The sequence below is a fragment of the Lissotriton vulgaris genome, unplaced genomic scaffold (genome assembly GCF_964263255.1).
Source record: "Lissotriton vulgaris unplaced genomic scaffold, aLisVul1.2 SCAFFOLD_293, whole genome shotgun sequence".
NCBI lineage: Eukaryota > Metazoa > Chordata > Amphibia > Caudata > Salamandridae > Lissotriton > Lissotriton vulgaris.
The window spans coordinates 850,187-873,265 of record NW_028254211.1 but is presented as its reverse complement, the minus strand read 5'-3'; the positions used below and the strand labels follow the sequence as shown (position 1 = coordinate 873,265).

The 23,079-nt window shown below is 48.4% G+C and overlaps 1 protein-coding gene across 1 annotated transcript in view; it reads left to right on the top strand.

Moving 5' to 3' along the window:
• Positions 1 to 23,079, top strand: part of LOC147659640 (von Willebrand factor A domain-containing protein 8-like) — a gene marked incomplete at its 5' end in the record, with an annotated part of 1,204,277 nt that overhangs the window by 1,006,649 nt on the left and 174,549 nt on the right. Inside the window, one exon of the mRNA XM_086951584.1 lies at positions 15,500 to 15,608. Within this exon, the coding sequence (XP_086807710.1) occupies positions 15,500 to 15,608 (109 nt within the window). The remainder of the gene's footprint in view (positions 1 to 15,499; positions 15,609 to 23,079) is intronic.

Genomic DNA, 23,079 nt, shown 5'->3' with positions numbered 1-23,079 from the left:
AAGTCAAGATTGATCTAATCCAACGAGGAGACTTCTGTTCTTAAAACAGCTGCCGTTCGAAGGAGCCATGCTTAATACAGCTTTGGGGAAGGCGTCTCCTCCTATGGAAAGAATGAACAACATTTAAGAGAAGCAAATTGATCAGTTCCTGCATCTGGAGGGTCTCAAGAAGACAGCACTCTTTCTAGTTGTTTTGCACAATTTCCCTTCTTACATCCCTTTTGTCTTTCTCCCAATCTGTGTCCTTTCTTCCCACTATGCCCACGGCGGTGTTTATACCCCTGTCCTACTTGCGTCTGCTCGCTGTGGCCCTTGCTCACCAGCGGCATGTTGACCACTGTCTGCGTCTCCTTCTCTCGCCCGCTGAACCCTTATTCCTGCCTCTTCCCCACCATTTACTTTCTTTCAGAGCATTTCAGTTACAGGCTTGTTATTGTTTTGCTGAACTGCAGAGAGACCCTTTCCTTTTTCAAGCACTTGGCCATCAAAATGATGGTATTGTATTATTGATACTTAGTCATGACTTTTCCTCTTTGAGAATTCTCTCCATAAATTGTAATCAGTGCTGCAAATGAGCAGGCGCTGTCAGGTAATGAGCACTTGCACTTCTTTTCTGAAAGGGAAAGTGCCTGCACTTCTTAGCAGGGATGTCATGCTTTTAATGAGAGAATACCAGCACTTTTCAGTAGCAAATCTGTACTCTTAAAGAGAGTACCATCACTTTTACATTTCCATTTTAAGCACTGATTGTAATCTAAATCCAGATCTAATCTGGGACAGACCTACATGATGCGTTATATCAGTATCTCCCTTCAGAAAGCATGGGCGTGATCACCTGCCTTCATTTCCCACTCTGCTGCTCGTCCCCTCCGTCGTTTATTTCTGTGACCAAGGTATGTATGCCTTGTTTCCTATATTATGGTACTAGTGAACTACATTTGAGTGTAAAAACCATGAACAAATGGTTCTCTAGTTCATTCTGCTGTTTTCTGTGCTGTGGAGCACAAGTCTCTGAAGTTGCACCTGGATTATGACCTTCAGACCTGCCCTTGTCAACAGATTGGATGTCCAGGACATTTCTGGTTTTGGACAGTGGGCAGTTGTCATGGTGGTAATATTACTGGTTAGTGTCAATATAGGCAATCAGAACTGACCTGGGAAGCCAGATGTCAGTCTGCCTAACGTGATCAGGATTTGTTTTGAGAGTGGACTTTCCAAAAATCTGATGAGAGGGAGTTAAAAGTAAGAACTGGGCAACAGTTGTATGGTAAGCTGGGTGTGACCTAGAAAGCGTAAGAATATGGTGGTAACATTAGAGGGAGCGGAGCACCATGTAGAGGCGGTTGGTGGCAGCTTTGGGCCAGGACAGCAGCTGGGTTAGTTATCGTCTGTGGAGCAACAGAGGACAGTTAGTGTTAGATATAGGTTTCCCCACTTACCGCTCAGAGTTAGTTTGTATGTACAACCATGTGGGGGCTAAAGGTACCGACCACTGGTGCAGCGCTACAGGGCTTGAAAATGTGAGGTACGCCTCTAGTTTGTTCCTGAAAAGGTTTGGTAAACACACTATCAAGATAATACTAATAGGAAATATCTTCATTACGCCACGAAATAGTTCATGAAGCTGCTTTATACTAAGCATCTCATTCAGAGGAGTGTGATATTTGGATGTATTCCATAAATGACAGGATTTATGACGAGGCTGCCTGTTTCCCTTTTTTACTGATTTTTACACCTACAGCAGGGGAGTAACACAGGCCACGCATCCCCTGAGGAGTTGGGGACCCCCAGCTGCAGGGGGATCCTCAGCACAGTACTCAGGTCTAAGCGCTCCGGATAAAATCCGGACCGGGGGGGCCCCTCGGTGTACATTGCAGGAGGGCCCCTTAAACTTTCGTTACGCCACTGATCTACAGAAAAACATTTATTTTCCGCTCCTCATTTATTTTTAAATGTGGATAAAAACAGAAATTGGGTTGTTTTTTCAGTGATTCTAGATACTGTCAATCACGACTGCCAGGCCAGTAGCTGTGTGGATTGAAAGGTAAAGGGGTTAAAAAAAATGAATTTTAGTACAGAACCTTAAACCGCAATAGATATGAATAAACTTGATAATAACCTTTGCATGTTTTCCTGTAAGTACTTATTTTATCATCTGAGTGTGTTTACATCACTGAAACCAGTCAGGCATTCAGGCATGAGGGCACATGTATTGGTTAAATAAATGCAGAAAAATACTCGTTTCAGCTTCGTTTATTCACAAAATCCAAAATAAAGATGGATAAATTCAGATAAATTTAGCAAAAAATTATAGATAAATGCAGACAGAAATGTAAAAAAAAAAATCCATAAAACCATGAGCCCTATTTAAAACTTATCCCCCAGTGGCAAAGGTGCCTGATTTAGCTCTAACACAAATCGCAAATCCATCCAGGAACGACGTTCGCTGATTTATTTTCTCTTCTGAGCGTTAATAACACAAGTTAAAAGCAATGTTCCAAAACTTTCACTGGCACCCTGGCACTGAGCCCTCATATTTCCAGAGTTTGCTGCACACATGCTTCTGGCGACAATAGCTTTAATATTGTAAAGTTTATTGTTTTAGTGAAGTTGAATAGACTAAAGGGTTTGAATTTTCATCCCTAAAGAAAATACTCTTCTCTATATTTCACATCTGTTTGTTTTTTATTTTCATCATTTGAGTATTGTAATTAGTTTCCTTTTCTGAAAGCGCCAGTGTGTGCAACACAAAAGCTCAATGTGTTTTGCGCAAATACACGTTTCTTCCGGAGCATTTACACTGCTTGTGCCCCACCTGCAACAAAATGACAGACATTTGTAAATAAACGTATCTTATTGACTTGAACATTTTACATAATCTTTATGCTTTTGATTATACTCACTGTGTGGCAACCATCACATTCATATGTACAAACCCGAACTTGGTTGATGTGAGCGAATTACCAGTTTCCCAGAAAGGAGCGAGCCTACTGTAAGATACCTCAAATGATCTGTGACATATTTTTTAGTAACATATTGTACACGAGACCATGTAATCCATGTATAAAAGCCTGTCTCAAATGTTCTTATTACAGTCGAGTTCTATCATCTCTAATCTTCTGTAACAAAGAAATTAGTTGCTGCTCAATTGGAATGCATGTTTATTTTTTCTCATTTTCTTGATTATTGCTGCAAAGATAAAATCTCTGCATGTTTTCACACAATCTGATTTACGTTAAATGGATTCTGTTTTATTTTTAGAGGGTTGATGATGTGACCATGTATTATAAGGAATAAAATACCTTCTGCTCCACATAAAAAGCATATTTTAAGTCGCCTTGGAGTCCTGTGACCCTATAAAGGATCTCAGCCTTCTGCCTCGTTTCTCTATAGGGTCAAAGAACTCCTCTTTGACTTGCAATATCCTTACAATGTACATTTTGTTAATCCTTGAAGCTAGATAATAAAGGGTCGGTAACTAATCATATCCTTACACAAAAAATAACCTTTTTATCTTAAAGAAACAGGTTAGTATTAGATTTTTTACCTTAGAATATCCCCTGGCGTCAGACTGGATCCGGAAATTTTTGGGTAACAGTACCCTTACACATCGGTAGTGTCGTCTGCGGCTCCGCGTCCGTCGTCGGCATCGTGAGCGCCATGATCACGTCGTCGGAGTACTTAGACACCGCCTCCGCGCGCTGACGTCAGTTCTTCTTTTTTCCGCGCCAGCAGCGCAAATCCGGAAAAAGTGGTACCTTAGTCACTTTTTGACTAAACTTTTTTGTGATCTCTTTTGATCCTTTTTTGAGTCTTCGACTCCGAACGGTGCCGGCAGGGATGCCAGGTTTCAAGCCCTGTGAGGACTGCGACCGACTGATGTCGGTCACCGAACCTCACCGCCGGTGTCTTCACTGTCTCGGCGTCGACCACGACGACAAGGCCTGCCCTGACTTCGAAAGCTAGGCGGGAGCGGTCCCGCAAGCGGCTCGAGCTCCGGCAGTCGGCCCCGCGCTGCAAGAGGTCCCGGTCCGGACGGAGGTCGAGGGACCGGTCGCGGGGTCAGAGCCATCATAGCTCCGGGAGTCGACATCACTCGTCAGGCTCGAAGTCGTCAGGTAAGCACAAGAAGTCGAAGAGGCGCCATCGCTCTTCCGACTCCCCCCGACGCTCGGGTGACACCGCCCATGCGGCTCCGACGGAGTCGCGGGCGTCGCAACCTGCCCCATACTCTCCGGTCCCTGGGCAGCAAGCGACGCCGGAGGAGGTCGAGCGCTTCCTCATGGCCATGAGGTCCCTCTCTCCTCCGACGGGCTCCGCGGCGCCTTAGGGCCCAGCGGACCCATCTGGTGGCCCTAGCGGGTCGGGTGCTTCGGCCCCGACGCCGCCGGCGCCTTCGGGCCCGGCGCCGCAGGGCCCCGCTGGATCCGCTTCGGGATCCGGGTCGGCGCCGGTTGACCTAACGACCTCACCGGTGCCGGTCCTAGGGTGTCACCTCCGGCGCCGTCTTCGGGCGGTGCCGTCCCCGATACCTCCCTTGATCCGGTTCCGGCGTCGGAACAGCGCAGCTGGGTGCTGCTTTCGACGCAGCTTGGACAGTTTTACTTCAATGAACCGGCCCCATCTTTTGACAACCCTGAATTTCAAGACATGGGTGATGAGAAGTATTGGGAGGGGTCTGAGGACCCTCTGACATGTGAGTGTCAGTCCCAAGAGGACTGGACAGGTGAACTTGGGATGCCAGTGGTCTGGACACTTCGCCAGACACTGGTTTTGTCTCACCCCCTACCCTGGCTTCGGAGGAGGGGGCAACCTTCAGTGTGGTGTTGACGCGGGCGGCCAAGGCCTTGGGCCTTGAGCTCCCCGTCGCGCCCGTGAGGACTAACCTCCTCACTGAGGTCCTTAAACCGCAGTCAAGCTCGGCCGAGACTCTGCTGCCGTTTAATGAGGCCTTGACGGACGTTCTTTTGGGCACTTGGTCCAGGCCCGCTACAGGAGCGCCTGTAGATAGGAACGTGGCCAGACGCCACCGCCCGGCCCCGGGCGACCTTTGTTTCCTGTTCACCCATCCCACCCCCGAGAGCCTGGTGATCCAGGCCTCCAACTCCCAGACCGCATTCCCATCGGCTCCGCCCGATCGGGAATCCAAGAGGTATGAGCAATAAGGCAAGAAGGTATTCTCCTCCCTCACTTTGGGACTGCGGTCTTCCAACACCGCATGCCTCTTGGGCCGCTACACCCACTCTCTGTGGGACACTGTCGCGGACGTGCTGCCACAATGCCCGGCGGAGGTCAAGGCTAAACTCACCCAAGCCCTTGTGGAGGGTCGAGATGCAGAACGCTATTCTATCCAGTGTGGGCTGGATACCACAGACTCACTGGGCAGAGTGATGGCAACGACGCTGGCGATTCGTCGCCACACCTGGTTGAGGTCCGCCAACTTTTCGGCCGATGTCCAGAATACCCTCATGGACATGCCGTTTGATGGCTGTCACCTGTTTGGCGACAAGGCAGACCATGCGCTTGAGCGCTTTAAGGACTCCAGGGCTACGGCCAAGTCCTTGGGCCTCTCGGCCCGTGCCAGCAATCGGGTGCCTTTCGCTCCTTTCGTGGCCAAGGAAGGGGCGGACCCACACGTGCTGCCAGCCACGCACCGCAGACTAATTATCAACGCGGTGGCGGCCATGGAAACCGCTGTGGCGGCCATGGAAACCGCTGTGGCGGCGGTCGGGGACAACGGCGAAGCCAGTCCACACCTGCCCCTGCAGCATCCGCCTCAAAACCCTCCTAGTCCGTGCTTTCAGGCCCATGTGATGCCAGTGGGGGGCAGGGTTCGCCATCACCACTTCCACTGGCGCACTGTCACATCGGACAGGTGGGTGCTGCAAATCGTCCGAAGGGGCTACTCCCTCCCCTTCGAGACGATCCCTCCAGCCATGCCACCGCAATTCCACCGCATATCGGGGGATCATTTGCGACTTCTGCAGGAGGAAGTTACGGCCCTCTTGGCCAAGGGGGCCATCGAGCGCATTCCTGGGCCAGAAGTAGGGTGTGGTTGCTACTCCCACTACTTCCTGGTACCCAAGAAGGGCAAAGGGGGCCTACGCACTATCTTGGATCTATGGAACGTCAGCGGCTTCCTCTGGAAGGAGAAGTTCAAAATGCTGACACTGGCTCAGGTCTTAGCTGCCTGGACCCAGGAGACTGGATGGTAGCGTTGGACTTGCAGGCCGCTTATTTCCACATCCCCGTCCTGCCGGCCCACCGGCGCTATCTGCGGTTCACGGTAGGCCACGAGCACTTTCAGTTTACCGTGCTCCCCTTCGGCCTTACCAGCGCCCCACGGGTGTTCACGAAGGTGATAGCGGTGGTCGCAGCTCATCTGCGCAGGTTAGGGGTTTCAGTTTTCCCCTACCTCGACGACTGGTTGTTGAAGGCAGGCTCGCCCCAGACAGTCGTCAGCCACCTCCAGTCGACGGCAGACCTCCTGCACCTTCTGGGGTTCTCCATCAATGTGCCAAAGTCACACCTGTGTCCCTCTCAAAAGCTCCTCTTCATCTGAGCGGTTCTCGACTCGGCGCAGTTTCGGGTTTATCCTCCTGAGCAACGAGTTCGGGATATTCAGGATCTGATTCCGGTCTTTCAACCTTTATCCCGAGTCTCGGTCAGGTTGACGCTGCGGCTTCTGGGGCTGATTGCCTCCTGCATCCTTCTGGTGCATCACGCCCGATGGCGGATGCGGGCTCTGCAGTGGGACCTGAAGTTTCAGTGGGCCCAGCATCAGGGCAACCTGTCCGACCATGTCCTGATCTCGGAGGGCACTGCGAGACAGCTGCAGTGGTGGCTCACGGACCGCGATTGGGTCAGCGGCAGATCCCTCTCCCTACCGGAGCACGTAGTTGTGACGGACGCGTCCCTCCAGGGCTGTGGAGGCCACATGGGAGAGGCAGAGATCAGAGGCCTCTGGTCTCCGGCGGAGTCCCAGCTCCATATCAACCTTTTGGAGCTGCGGGCGATTCGTCTTGCACTGAAGGCATTCCTCCCCTCTGTCCGGGGGAGTGTAGTGCAGGTGTTCACAGACAACACCACCGCCATGTTGTACTGCAACAAACAGGGCGGGGTGGGGTTGTGGACCCTCTGCCAGGAGGCTCTGCACCTTTGGCAGTGGCTGGAACATCAGGGCGTGACCCTGGTGGTTCAACACCTGGCAGGTTCTCTGAACGCCAGGGCGGACGAACTCAGCCGCCGGTGCATGATGGATCACGAATGGCGTCTGAACTCTGACGTGGTGCAAGGTCTCTTTCTGCAGTGGGGAGAGCCTTGGTTAGATCTATTCGCCACAGAAGAGAACGCGCAATATCATCAGTTCTGCGCATTGGAATTTCCAAGGCGGCACTCGCTCTGAGACGCTTTTCGTCGCGAGTGGAGTTGCGGTCTGTTGTACGCCTTTCCGCCTATACCACTTTGCCCAGAGTGCTGAAGAAGATCAAACGCGACCGGGCCCAAGTCATCCTTGTGGCTCCGGACTGGGCACGAAGGTACTGGTATCCCGAGCTACTCGGTATGTCAGTCGATCCCCCGCTTCGTCTGCCTCTTTAGGAGGACCTTCTGTCGCAGCAGCAGGGGACGGTCCTCCACCCGAACCTGTCCAGTCTCCACCTCCATGCTTGGAGATGGAGCGACGACAGTTGAGGCCATTTGACTTGCCTCCTGAAGTCTGTAAATTTACAGCCAGGCATCCCTCCACAAAGTCAGTATACGCCTGCAGGTGGAACAGATTTGTGGCATGGTGCACAGCAAAGGCTGTGGATCCTCTCTCTGCCCCTCTTTCTGAGGTTCTTCTCTTCCTTCTTTCTCTTGCCCAGCAGGGCTCTGCTCTGGGCACTGTCAAGGGCTACCTTTCTGCCCTTTCAGCCTTTCTAAGGCTGCCTGATCAACCGTCTTTGTTCAAGTCTCCTATTGTAACTCATTTTCTGAAAGGCACCACACACACGTTTCCACCTGTTCCATTTGTGATGCCTCAGTGGGACTTGAACCTGGTTCTTACTTATCTAATGTGTGCTCCCTTTGAGCCACTTCATAACTGTCCTCTGCGCCTTCTTACTCTGAAGACTGCTTTCCTAGTTGCCATCACCTCTGCCAGGAGAGTGAGTGAGCTCCAGGCTTTTTCATCCAAACCTCCTTTCCTTTCTGTCCATCCGGACAAGGTTGTGTTGCGGGCTAGGCCTTCTTTACTGCCCAAGGTTGTCACAGCCTTCCACATCGGGCAGTCTATCACCCTGCCCACCTTCTTTCCGCCTCCGCATCCCTCTAAAGAGAAAGAGCGTCTCCACCGTCTGGACCCAAAACGTGCGCTCTCTTTCTGTTTGGATCACACACGCTAGTTCCGGGTGGATGACCAACTCTTTGTTGGTTACGTGGGCACTAAGAAGGGACGGGCGGTGCACAAACAGACCATCTCTCGGTGGTCGTCTTGTGTATCAAGGCATGCTACTCCTTGGCTAAGAAGGAGCCTTCTGTTGGGATGAGAGCCCATTCCACTCTGGCCACGGCGGCTACCACTGCCCTGGGCCGGGGAGTCCCCTTTCAGGACATCTGTCAGGCAGCTACGTGGGCATCGCTGCACACGTTTGCAAGACACTACTGCCTGGACAGCCATGTCCGGAGGTATGGCTTCTTTGGCCGTTCCGTCCTCCAGGACTTTCTGGTGTGATTATTGGTTCGCAGACCCACCACCGGGGTTGGTATTGCTGGGGTATCTATTCTAAGGTAAGGAATCTAATACTAACCTGTTTCTTTCAGATGAACAAGTTACTTACCTTCGGTAACGATATATCTGTAAGAAACAGTAGTTAGTATTAGATTCTTTACCGCCCCACCCATCCTCCCCGTTCTGCGAACCGATATCTAGGATTAAGGTCATCCCCTTTCAGGGCCCTAGTTTCAATGGCACCAGTGTTGGTTTTTAACATGGCTCTGCGTTTCTGGCACGGAAAAGCTGTGTCTAAGAACTGACGTCAGCGCGCGGAGGCGGCGTCTAAGTACTCCGACGACATCATCACGGCGCCGACGACGGACGCGGAGCCGCAGACGACGCCTACCGACTCGCAAGGGTACTGCTACGCAAAGATTTCCGGATCCAGTCTGACGCCTGGGGATATTCTAAGGTAAGGAATCTAATACTAACTACTGTTTCTTACAGATATATCATTACCGAAGGTAAGTAACTTGTTCGTTACAATGAATCAAGCCATGCACTTCGCTGTTGTAATGATAATCCCAGATATACATTGCTGTGATGCAAAAGTGAATCAAGTAGGTTCTCCGCTCCACAATTCTTATCTCTGTAATGTGGTTATCAATCCATATTGCACTTAGGTTATTGTAGTGCATGTGCTACTTTCTTTAAAGTCCCAGTGTTATGGGTATGTAGAATCCACATATTTGCGTGGAATATGTTGTGCTAAAAAGTGGTAAAACTTTGTGAATAGTAGTAAGAAGTTGCTCCGTAGATGTTTGCAACTTGCTGCCTTTGTTTCTACTGTTCTTGTGGTGTCTCATCACAACTTACCAAAACCTTTGAAAGCGTGGGTCCACTCGTCTTTCTGTAAAGAATCCGCTTGTGGAACCTGCATCTGCATGGCCGCCCTAACCTTGTGCTCTGTCCACCATTGTCTCACCTATACGTTTGAGGGTATATCATCAGCAATTGCCTGCCTTGCTGCCAAGAAAGTGACAGTAAGGCCATCATATTTAAAGTGGAAAGCCCACAAGTGGTTCCATGATGGAAATTCTGCCATATCTTGTATGCTGGAAATGAGAGAATTGGCACAATGAAGTCAGTGCCAAACCCAAACCTCTCTACACATCATGGCTAAGTTGCAGGGGTACACCTCTGTCTCTTTTAGGGAGGGGCGTCGTCGCTGCTAAAGCTGATTTAGAAAGGTAATGACACACTGCACTAATTCTGCAAGGACACCTCCCTACCCTCTATAACTGCAGATCACACTACTCAAAATATAAACCCTTTTGTTACAAGTGAGCAAAGGTAAGGTGACAAAACTATGTGCGCCAGAAAATCACGTGCATTGTACCATTTAGTATTTTGATGTTATGTACTTGTGTAAGTATCCTGAAAATCAGCTTTAATGAGAAATAGCTGGTGTTATCAGTGAATGTGTACAAATGTGTTAAATGTGTGGATATGTTGGTAAACACGTTTCTCTTCCCTGAATAATCTTGTACACTGATGAACATACATGGCTCCACCATGCTTCTAAAATGTAGACCAAAATCAAAAAGAACAACACAGATATTTGTATGTGGGCCTACTGAAAATGGGATGGGGAGCTTGAGTAGTAGTAATTGAAAGTAAGGACCCACAGTGATGTGAAAAAGGAAGTACGCAATCTTAAGATTCTATGGTTTTACATATTAAAGCATATCAACCTTCATATAGTCCTCACAGAGTCATAACAGTTAACCCCTTAAGTGCTGCCTCGGTGCGTTGGCCGACGGCAGCACTACCTCCCCAGTGCTGCGCACGACCATTGGACGTCCATTCAGCACTAGTTCCAATGGACGGCGCAGCACTGGGGAGGGATGTTTACGAGCATCTATGAGGTTAATAAGTCTAACCTCATGTGACAACACACAAATCTCTCTTTGTCATTGGTCATTAAACAAAAATCCTTGTGTGGAACGTTAAGTGCTTCCATACCAGTTAATGACATAATTAGAATCAGGTAGTGCTAAACAAGTGTACATGGTTACTTTCAACAGGTGTATAGAATAAGAAGCTGTCTCATTTTTTTTCTTGAGAATTAAAGCTCTTGGTAAAACATGATGTGTTGATCCTCAGTCATTTTTTAGGGGCTCAGAGAAAGAATTGTTACTGCTCATTGTCCAGGGAAGGTCTATCTAGCATTTTCTAAACAATATTACAGTGCTTTCCTCAGTGAAAAATATGGCAGACATAGGCTCCCTGTGGCAGACCCTTGGGGGATGATGGCCTTTATTTGTTGGTCAATGTCTATCATAGACATGACGGACGCAGCGCCTACATGAAGGTTTAGATATGGTGTCATGGTGGGAGGTGTAATTCTGGGTTTTGACTGACAGAAATCCCAACAAATTCAAAATGAAGCACAATGGGCCTGATTCACAAAGGGCCTCTGCTCTTGTGGCGGAGGCACCGCAATTGTGGGGGAGTCTCGCACTCAGGAAGTAATTTCCGCAATGAGAATTCTCATTACTGAGATTCCGCTCCGAGTGCATAGACTCCTCCACGACTGCGGGGCCTCCACCACGAGTGCCCTGGTTCACAAAGGGCCTCCGCACTCGTGACGGAGGCACCGCAGTCGTGGGGGAGTCTCGACACTCGGGGAGGAATCTCCGCAATGAGAATTCTTATACAGAGACTCCGCCCGAGTGCATAGACTCCTCCACGACTGCGGGGTCTCCACCACGAGTGCCCTGATTCACAAATGGCCTCCGCACTCGTGACGGAGGCACCGCAGTCGTGGGGTAGTCTCCACACTCGGGGAGGAATCTCCGCAATCAGGATTCTCATTGTAGAAATTCCGCCCGAGTGCGGAGACTCCCCCACGACTGTTTGGCCTCCGCCACGAGTGCAGAAACTCCCACACGACTGCGGGGTCTCCGCCACGAGAGTGGAGGCCCTTTGTGAATCAGGCCCCAAGACTTTTGTGCACTATCCACTAGTAAAGACGGATGTATGATGATACATCGCTAACCGACACAACGCCAGAAATGACCACGCAGTTTTTACATCATAGAAGGCATCACATCGCACGTATTTACTGCGCATGCTGTCCCCACGCTATTGTAGTGTCTCTGCTGCTTTAGGCAAATACATCGCAGTCCATGAAATAGCATGCTACTAAATCGTTTTTTCCCCTGTGTTTATTATAGTATCTGGTGTGTGTTGTATTGTAATCCTGTAGTGTTTGTGACCTCCCATGATAATTATCTATAGTTTACATTTTTTATCCCTTTTGTATATGCATATGATGTCTGCCCCGTCCCGTGGATACGTCTTGTTAATAAAATAATTTGCATAATTCCGTGACGTCATCATGTCGTGCTGTCCTCTTCCGTGTTCGTGCATCCCACCTCCCATGGCTAATATTTTAAAATTTGCATCCCATCTCCCATGGATAATAGTTTAAAATGTTTGCATACGTCTTGTTAATAAAGTAACTCCTATGGCTAATCATGTCGTGCTAAATTTGCATCCCATCTCCCACGTCTTGTTAATAAAGTAATTTGCATAATTCTGTGACGTCATTGTGTCGTGCTGTCATCTTCCGTGTTCGCTGTCATCGTACGTATTCGTGCATCCCATCTCCCATGGCTAATAGTTTAAAATGTTATCCCGGTTTGCATACGTCTTGTTAATAAAGTAACTCCCATGGCTAATATTTTAAAATTTGCATCCCATCTCCCACATCTTGTTAATAAGGTAATTTTCATAATCCCGTGACGTCATCATGTCGTGCTGTCCTCTTCCGTGTTCTCTGTCATCGTACGTGTTCGTGCATCCCATCTGAAAATGTTATCCCGGTTTGCATGTTGCATCCCATCTCCCATGGCTAATACTTTAAAATGTTTGCATACCTCTTGTTAATAAAGTAACTCCCATGGCTAATCATGTTGTGCTGTATTTGCATCCCATCTCCCACATCTTGTTAATCCTCATTGTGGTCGGTGCACGCATCTGTCATCTCCCATGTCATGGCAGCACCCCCCTGGCTATTGGTATGACGTCACCGCATGCCGTTGAAATCTCACATCTCATCACCGCATGATGTTGAAATCTCCCATGTCATCTGACATCTCGGCACTCTGCGATCTTGGCACTCTGCGTTTTATTGAATGCAAGTGATCTCCCATCTCATCTGATACAAGTGATCTCCCATCTCATCTGATACAAGTGAGCTCCCATCTCATCAGTCATACATCTCGACACTCGCGCATTGTCATGGCTAGCGATGTTAATGTGAATGAGCATTAGTAGCATTCGTTCTAAAACCATGCGATGTAAAGCCTCCTGCGATGTGAAAGTCGCGTTGCGATGGCAGAGCGTGAAAACACCGTCGTTGTAATGGGTGCTTCCCGTAAAAACCATAGTTTAAACTCCTGCTTTGGGAAAACGCACACTGGTGTCATTGGACATCATTTTAGCCTTATCACAAACAAGAGGTACAGGGGCTTGGTAGGTCCAGCATACAGGCCCCAAGTAGATATTGCAAATACAAAGGTATGCAGTTCCTAAGGGGTGTGGAGGGGCAGGGGGGAGAAAGGGAAATAGTTGTAAGGTGTTTCTGATCTAGAATGGGGACTGAGAATGGAATTGCTCCAATGAGGAGCGAGGGCCCTCACACACCCCAAAGGGACTGTTTGCCAGAGGTCTTCTCTGGTTGCTGACGTGAAGCTGAAGAGTGGTCTGGGGGCGTATGTGTAGTGAGTAGAAGTGTGAAGCAAACAGTGCAAGTTAAAAATAGCTAGGGGATTCCAAAACCAATTTTATTCACTGAATTCCTCTGCTACTAATAAAAACAATTGACTATCAAAGTTGTGGCTGTCGAGGAAAATGATACCTGCTGCAGCTCAGAATAGTGTGTGTAGGGTGGAGTTGGTCGACATGTTTCGTGCCCTAGTTCGTCCAATAGTATCTATGGAACTTCTTCAGGACTGGGAGACCCTCATCTACTCTAATGGGGAAGGTCAAGAATGTGGAGCGAAAGATCACGTTCCCTGTAATCTGGACCGAATCGTAGTCCTGTGTGAAAGTGTGAAAGAAATAAAAGTCCCCCTTCTGGACAACACCTAGAGGGGGATAACGATATGACCCCAACCGAAATGTCCGCGAAACTCGCTCATTGGCGAGGGAAAAGCAACCCCAAACGAGGTGCTCCACGGCGAGACCTACCCACAGCCGGACATCAGCGGGGATAATTTTAGCGATCATTATTGGTGTTCTGAGGTATAGAATTATAAATCATGGTCCACAGCTCTGCCATTTCAAAATGAGTACAACTGGCCGTCCCTCCTAACCAAGAGGATAGGCTGCTGGGAATAGAGAAAAGTATCAAGGCCAACTTACCTCCCACCGAAAAAATTGTAACACCTAACTGTTCCCACCCACTTGGTACAACCGAAGTGCCAATGCCACCTGCAAAAAACAGCAATGATCAAATTCATCCCCTAGTCTCTAACTCACCATCCCCAACTGTCCCTAAAGCCCATTCCAAACCTGGTCTATCCAAATACACTGCTACTAGAGTAGAGCCTTATAAAACAACTCATATACAGCTACCTCCGGAGGCTGCACCCTTCGTGTGTGTCCTTGCGGGAGTCCAAGCACTCAAACATGGAAAAACCGAATGAGAACAAGACCTACTAAATAAAGTCACGTATTGGCTAACTAAAAATAGGCCCTTGCCTCTAGATCTTGATGGTACCATCATGACCGTTAGAAGGGTGGGCTGGTTAGGTCCCCTACAAAAAGACATTTCCGGTGACCTGGTTCTAATAAGATTTAGAAGTAGATTAATTGTTCCGTACCTCCAAACTTTGCATCCCGGAGAAGGTGACGGCCCTATATCCATCTGGGACCTACATGATTTTTATCCAAGCATGGCATTCATCCCCCGGCAAAGACCAAAGGCAGAGTCAATTTACTCGAGGGGTAAAAGCATCTGCGCACTGAGTGGCAGTGGCCTTTCTGCCTTCAATCATCCTGTAACAATGCACATTGGCCACAAGTATGGAAAACTATGAATTGTCACATGGAACTAAGGAACTTATCCCCACAGTTTGGACCAATGCTTTATTTTTTATTTTTTTACTTCGTAGATATTTTGTGTTCCTGTATGTAAGTTTTTTATGACTGTTTTTAACTGTACGCTTTTATGATTTTAAACTAAAATCGAATAAAGCTAAGAATTGAATTGAATAGTTTGCGGCACCTTTGATGTAACATTAAGCAGGTGTTAAGTCGGAGAGAACCACTCAGCTGGTTAGATAAACACATGCATACATGCCAAGAAACCTGATTCAGGCGGGAGAACACCGATATTTTAGGCCCAAAATAGCTTTGTTTTAGTTATCTCCTACCTAAAATCTCCTCAACTTCAAGGTAAGTCAATGGCGAAAATCAATTCCCCCCGATTTTATTTTTTAAAATCTCCCTCATGCCAGGTTCAAAATGCTGGAATGTAGGCACGTGCATGGAAGGTTCCAGCCTCGATGTCGTGTCCTTTGATGGGGCGTGAGGTGGCTCGCACCTGTGATTTCTCCTGTTTTTATTTGAACGTAATTATAAAGCAGTCCCAGAGGAGCAAATTGGTGGGAAGAACTGTGTCAGGGTCGGGCGAGGGAGGATTAAAACCATTAACACAGCTCAGCCCGCTGAGGCGTCGCCTTTCATGTGGACACGAAACCTTTCTTCATCGTGTGTTTTTTCTCTTCCCAGGCTGAAGGAAATCCAGATGAGCGAGTATGACGCAACCACGTACGAGAGGTTCTCGGGAGCTGTCCGGCGGCAGGTGCAGTCGCTGCGTGTGATCCTCGACAGCCTGCAGGTAATCCTCGAAGCGTCGCGAGCCCCGCCCCGCAGGTGGCGGGCTTCGGGGCCTGTGGGGGAGGGTGCAAGGATTAGGGAGGCGGGGCGGGGAGGGGACCAGGGTTCGAGCTCATGCCTGGTGTTTCTAAGAGGTTCGTTTGTCACACATCAGTGCTGCACGCAAGTGCCTGGAAACACGAAAATAAGTCTGATCGCAGCAGCATTTCAAGTATTATGATAGTAACATTTTGCAAGTGCTCCTCCATTCTTTTTTCATATTCCATGTTGCGTTGGCAATTAGCAATTTCTGAAAATATTTGCAAGTATGATTTCAAAGTCAGTTTTTTCAGATATTTTCGTTGTCGGTTGTAGGAACGTGTTGTTTGATTTATTGGATGATTTTGCAATGTTTTCATTACTCTGCTCGGGTTTTAAGACTCTTTGAGGATTATACTAATGCATCACCAAGCCCTGGAAACCCCCAGGAGTGTAAAGTGTCTTTGCTTTAAGCTGTTTAGCAATAGCAGAGAGTATTAGACCAGTCCCTCCTTGTGGATCAGAGTCTTTCTAACACCTGGGATGTCTCACTTACACCAAAGCTGCCCTAAGGGCTGCAAATATCCCTAAATTATTCCATTTATTGGATGTTCTGCTGCTCAGCTATTTCCATTTCTTACAGAGAACCCGAAGGGGAATGCTGATTTTCTTTCGATTATATTAGTGACGATAACGACATAGCTGTCAGGTCTTCAATTGACTTATGTGTGATCTTCCCACGTGTGCAGTCTTTATGTGTGACACTTTGACACGTTATTGTGCGTGAATTACACCCTTTTGCCATAGGTGATGGTGTAAAAGGGGAAAACTTGGCTTTTCAACAGCTAACTTTCCTTTTTAGGTCTCGCCTGTCGATGCGCATGCGCATCGAGCAAGGCGAGAGTATTGCGAGTTATCCACTCTTTATCTGCACTGCAAGGAATCGTGGCGATTCCTTGCAGTGCCCGTGACTTTTAAGGTCAATGCGCATGCGCATTAAGCTTATGCGCATGCGCATTGACCTTAAAAGTCACGGGCGCGTGCATGTCCGTCTTTGTTTACCCGCTCCGCCCCCTCCCCTTCCCGCCGTGTCGCATTTCTCCTGTCGCACTTCTCCCCCCTCCCCTCTCTTCCCTCCGTCTTGTTTATTGTACCCGCTCCGCCCCCTCCCCTTCCCGCCGTGTCGCATTTCTCCTCCCCCCTCCCCTCCCCTCTCTTCCGTCCGTCTTGTTTTCTTTCTCTCCTGTGAACTGCCTCGCTGTATTGCAGTCTTATTTTGTGTCACTCCTGTCCTCTTTGCTTTTGCCGCTTGCTACAGACTTCGCCTCTCAGTCCTGTCTCAAATGCTTTAACTTCACTGCTTGCTTGCTTTGCACATTGCATTTTTTGTATTCTCCTGCACATTTGTTTTTTAAAGCTCTTACTCATCGCCGTACTGTGTTTGTTTTAATCCATCTCCGCCTTCCCGGTCTGACGCGGCTGTGCTTTTTTTTAACATAATACGTTCCCGAATTAGAAATAGTTTCCCCACGAAGAAAGCGAAAGTAAAATACGATGGGCGGAACAGACAACTGTTTATTTGTCAACATCTATTTGTGTACCTTTATTTTTACCCCAGAGACACAGCAAGCCTACGTCACTTCCCACCATACAATCATTGCACATTGCCTAATCTCAATTGCAAATTTTTCAATACATGGGCTGCTCTAGACGTTTGACAAAGTGCATTATACTAATCTCCCCATAGATTAAGTTTAGTAAAGTGTGTTATGATGGGACTGTAAGTGCTGTGAACTGCCTCGCTGTATTGCAGTCTTATTTTGTGTCACTCCTGTCCTCTTTGCTTTTGCCGCTTGCTACAGACTTCGCCTCTCAGTCCTGTCTCAAATGCTTTAACTTCACTGCTTGCTTGCCTTGCACATTGCATTTTTTGTATTCTCCTGCACATTTGTTTTTTAAAGCTCTTACTCATCGCCGTACTGTGTTTGTTTTAATCCATCTCCGCCTTCCCGGTCTGACGCGGCTGTGCTTTTTTTTAACATAATACGTTCCCGAATTAGAAATAGTTTCCCCACGAAGAAAGCGAAAGTAAAATACGATGGGCGGAACAGACAACTGTTTATTTGTCAACATCTATTTGTGTACCTTTATTTTTACCCCAGAGACACAGCAAGCCTACGACAACGCTCCCTATTCCAGCAGAATCAAATCAGAGGGGGAAGAAATGGGCCGAGGGGGTACATTTTAGTGAACGCTGTCAACAGCATTCGTTTGGAAATGCACTATAAATTATTCGAAGCCACCGGCTCAAAAAATATGAAAGTAGGCCGAACGAGCTCCCGTGACAGGCCGGGCCCCGAGGACAGACCAACGCCACAGCTGAGGCGAGACGAACTGTCCGGGACTGAACCACCCCGGAGCCTGCCTGACTAATTCTTTTTCCCGTTAGCGCCTTCTTCCCTCCTCTAGCACCTAGAAGTCTGTCTTCCAGTCGACATGTCAGTCTAGTCTCGGCATTTCCATTAGTTCTGTTTACTTCACAACTTTTCTCGATGCCCGTCTTTCCTTCATTTCGTTTTCTCATTTCCTTTACAATTCTCCCTTCAGTCACTCACTCTCTATGTCTCCCATTTCTTTAGCTCATTTGGCCTTAGTTCCTTCCCTGATCTCACCCTATTTCCGCATTTGTAATCATATTTTTTCTTTCTTTGCTATGTACGTGGTTCGTGTGTTTTTCTCCCATATTAACATTTCACTGTTCTTCGGTCCACTTTTTATTCGCCGTTTGTATTCGCGTTTCCGATCTTTGTATTATTGTAGTCTCACTCGTTGGTCCCGCACTTCTAAGGCTGATCGAAGACTTGTCATTTCTCTTCTTCTCTCAACACCACGCCCCACTAATAACCGTTCTTTTTGTTTTGCGTTTTCACTCATTTTCTGAGTCTTTGACCATGAATCGCTCCCTCGAGTTTTAAAATATGTTATGGAATTCGTTCTTCCCCATTCGGTTTCTGACCGTCTACGGATGCGCGCCTTCACATCATCACCCCCTCATCCTCACACACCCTCACTCACCCTCAACCCCTCACCCTCACTCACCCTCAACCCCTCACCCTCACTCACCCTCACCCTCACCCTCACTCTCACTCACCCTCACTCTCACTCACCCTCACCCTCACCCACACTCACCCTCACTCACCCTCACTCACCCTCACTCACCCTCACTCACCCTCACTCACCCTCAACCCCTCACCCTCACTCACCCTCACCCTCACTCACCCTCACTCACCCTCAACGCCTCACCCTCACTCACCCTCAACCCCTCACCCTCACTCACCCTCAACCCCTCACCCTCACTCACCCTCACCCTCACTTACCCTCAACCCTTCACCCTCAACCCCTCACTCACCCTCACTCTCTCACCCTCACTCACCCTCACTCTCTCACCCTCACTCACCCTCAACCCCTCAGCATCACCCTCACTCACCCTCACCCTCACTCACCCTCAACCCCTCACCTACCCTCACCCTCAACCCCTCACCCTCACCCTCACTCACCCTCAACACCTCACTCGCCCTCACCCTCACTCACCCTCAACACCTCACTCGCCCTCACCCTCACTCACCCTCAACACCTCAACCTCAACCCCTCACCCACCCTCACTCACCCTCACCCTCACTCACCCTCAACCCCTCACCTACCCTCACCCTCAACCCCTCACCCTCACTCACCCTCAACACCTCACTCGCCCTCACCCTCACTCACCCTCAACACCTCACTCGCCCTCACCCTCACTCACCCTCAACACCTCAACCTCAACCCCTCACCCACCCTCACTCACCCTCACTCACCCTCAACCCCTCACCTACCCTCACCCTCAACCCCTCACCCTCACTCACCCTCAACACCTCACTCGCCCTCACCCTCACTCACCCTCAACACCTCACTCGCCCTCACCCTCACTCACCCTCAACACCTCAACCTCAACCCCTCACCCACCCTCACTCACCCTCACTCTCACTCACCCTCAACCCCTCATCCTCACCCACCCTCAACCCCTCACCCTAACTCACACTCACCCTCACTCACCCTCACCCTCACTCACCCTCAACCCCTCACCCTCACACAGTGCAATAGGTCTCGGAGCATTTGAGTTAGAGCTTTTAGAAATGTTTATGGCTTTTTTTTTTTTATTCTTTAGCATTGGCTACAGGAAACAAAAATGCTAAAGATTTACAAAAAAACCCATAAACAATTCTAAAAGCACTAACTCTAATGCTGCGAGACCTATTGCATTTCCAATGCTTGTTAAACCGTTCTCCCATTTTTATTTACCAAGCTCAGTTATCACCGCCAAGACACCTTCGGGTATACGCTGCGCTATATATGTTTTTTTAACATAACATAACTTTAACGATTTGCAGCCCCCTGAAACCATCAAACACAGGTGATGTGGATGTTGGCTTATCAGACCTGATCCTGTGAGCCTCAGAGTGTTCACAAATGTAACCTGGGAGCCTTTCTTGTAACTTCCAAATCTCTTCCCCTTCTTCTCTCCCCTCCCTTACCCCTCAATCCTTCTATGCCTCTTTTTCTTTCTCTCCCTCATGCCCAAACTCCTTGTTTCATTCTTTCCTCCACTTCAACCCCTCCTCCGTTTCTCTCTTGCCTCTCCATTTGTTTGCCCATTTCACTTGTTCAATTTTCCCCTCTCGTTTTGTCTGTTCTCTCCTCTCACTCCTACCTTTATTTCTCTCACTGTCTGTCACCTCACTCTTCCGGTTGTCTTTACTCCCTTTCTTCTAACTCTTCTCCGTTGTCTATATGTAAACCTTTATTGGGACAATTAATACAAATGTATACAGTAACACAATTCAATTCTAAAAGAGACAAATGTAAAATCAGTAGTAATAAAAAATAATCTAAAATAATGCCTGCAGATTGATTTTGTACAGAGTGGGGCTGGTTCTTATGAATACAGCGAGGACAAGCTTAGCCCCTATTGTGCAGGGATAGCCGAAAAGTTCATGGACTCGTGCACAGTTTTTACGAATTTCCCAAACCGGGCAAGGTCCACCAGTCTGTTAGTGGTTAGGCAATAAATTCAGGACTCTTTACAAGTGTAACTTCTGTGGTTTAAAAATACTTGTCCGTCGTCTACCTCATTCTCTCTAACTCTTTTACCACCTCACTTTCTCTCTTCCGCTCAGCTCTCTCAAAAACCTGTGTCTCTTCTTTTACTCACGTTTTATTTTATTTTTTTATTTTATTTAATGCGATTTTATATAGCGCGAACATTACCCAAAGGTGTCAGAGCGCTTTACATAAGAACCAGTTGCGATACATAAGGATTTAGGATTACATGAGTTACATAAAAGATACAAACAGAAAAAATTGCAAATGTACACGTTGTAAAGTCACACAAGGAAGAGATACAAACAGAAAAAAATTGCAAATGTACAAGTTGTAGAGTCACACAAGGAAGAGATACAAATGGATAAACTCTCAGTCACATAGGAATGGTAGAGAGTACAAAGGTGTACTACATAGACTAGTGGTTAGAGTTATCACTATATAAATATATATACAAATAGTAGATTTTCTCAGGTCAAGCCCCAAAAAACCAGGAGAGCAGAGTTCCATTAAGTGGGGTCAGAGGGGGGATGCAGTCACAGCACCAGGGGAGGGCAGTAGAATGTCTGCTGTTTCGCAAGATGGTGGACCAAGGACAAGAGCGATAACAGGAGAAGGTCCCAAAATGGCGGGGCGCACACGTGTTTTCAGTCCAAAAGTTACGAGTGCCAAGTCCAAAGAAAACAAGGGAGCCGAACCAACGGAGGAAGAACAAGAAGGGGAAAGGAGCCAGACAGACAAAAGGGGGGCAGGCGGTCTCCGAAGCACAGCCGTGCCGTCCATGTGCACAGGTCCCGGGCAGCAGTGGCAACAGTGTCCAATCCATTCTCTCAGGTTGGAGGGAGATCGACACAGGCTCCAGGGCTGCAGTCTAGAGAACGGGACGCCGCAGAGTCCGAGCCAGAAGGGGCGCCTCATCTCATCTGCTCTCTACTCTCACGCTCCTCCTTTTATCCCTCCTTCTTCCTCTCACACCCTTCTTTCTCTCTCTCCCCCCTCCACTGTCCCAAATCCTGGGCACTCCTGTACATATGTAGTGTTCCTCCCTCTTTTCATTTAAAGTGTGTCTGTTATTTAAAGTTTAGTTTCTAAACAGTCCTTTATCATGTGTGACACCTTATTCTAGTTCTGGCTTTTTATTCTACATCATGTTGCATTTCGGGACTCGTACTTTCCAGTAGCTGCTGCTACCAGATGGGAGGCGGTGGGGCGGTGGTGGGGGGGATGAAGAAAACAAAAAAGAACTTACCTGAAACGGCCGGCTGCTGCCTCTCCTCCGTCTTCTTCGTCATCCTGTCTCCAGTCTTGGCCGGCATCAGGAAGCCCCCGGGCAGATTGACTCCATTGAACCAAACACACTCTGCAATTCTGTGTTGTGATTGGTCTGAGCACTGTGGTTCGGCGCCCAGATGGGGACAGGGAGCCTGTGCATGTTCCTAACCAGGCTGTGTATTTCAGCCCGGTGGATAACATGTAAAATGCTTATGACTGTTCGCCGGCCCAAGAGGGCAGGCTAAGCAGTCATGAGCACTTAGGGAGCGAAAACCACTCCTCCCTCTGCTCTGGCCAGCCCCGCCACTTCCTGCAGTAATAAAAATAAAATGATGATAATGTTACGCTATTATTTTATTTTTCCTATTAAGCTGTTAGACGAGGCTCCTCCGCCGCCGCCACTGGTAGTTTCACTTTTTGAGTTTCATTTAAACCCCTTCCCTGCGGGGCTTATTCCCCCACGGTGCGGGGGGTGAGTGCGGCGCCGCTGTGCTCGTGACGAGACCAGGCCGTCATGAGTCTCGGTGGAGCTGTGCTCATAACCGCCTGGTCTCGTCACGACCCCGCCTACTCATAAATTCTCCCGCACAGAATTAACCACGCGTGGGCAGAGCGGCGGCGTTATGACGAGACCAGTCCGTCATGAGCACAGCTCAAGCGTGACTCATGACGGCCTGGTCTCGTCATGAGCACACAAGTGGTTAAATTACCTAATCTGCAAGTGATGTTTGCTAAAAAGCTGTTCTGAGAACTGGCAAAAGGTGTTAAACATGACACATACATTGGCACCAATGACAAGTGAAATACCTTACTTAAGTTTGTGAGGGAGGTTAGATGAGCTGATTGCCCTAAGGTGCTTGTGCGAACTCCCAGGGTATCCTTTGCAAATTTTGACAGTGACAGACCAGCACTGATAATGTACTGCTGTTTGGATATTATTATGGGGCCAGCTACTGGCGTTCTAGCTGGCACAGACTGGGAAATTGTCGCAGAAGGTTGCATGCCGAGTGGGAGAGAGGCAGTCCACATCCCCAGCAGAGAGACTGAGC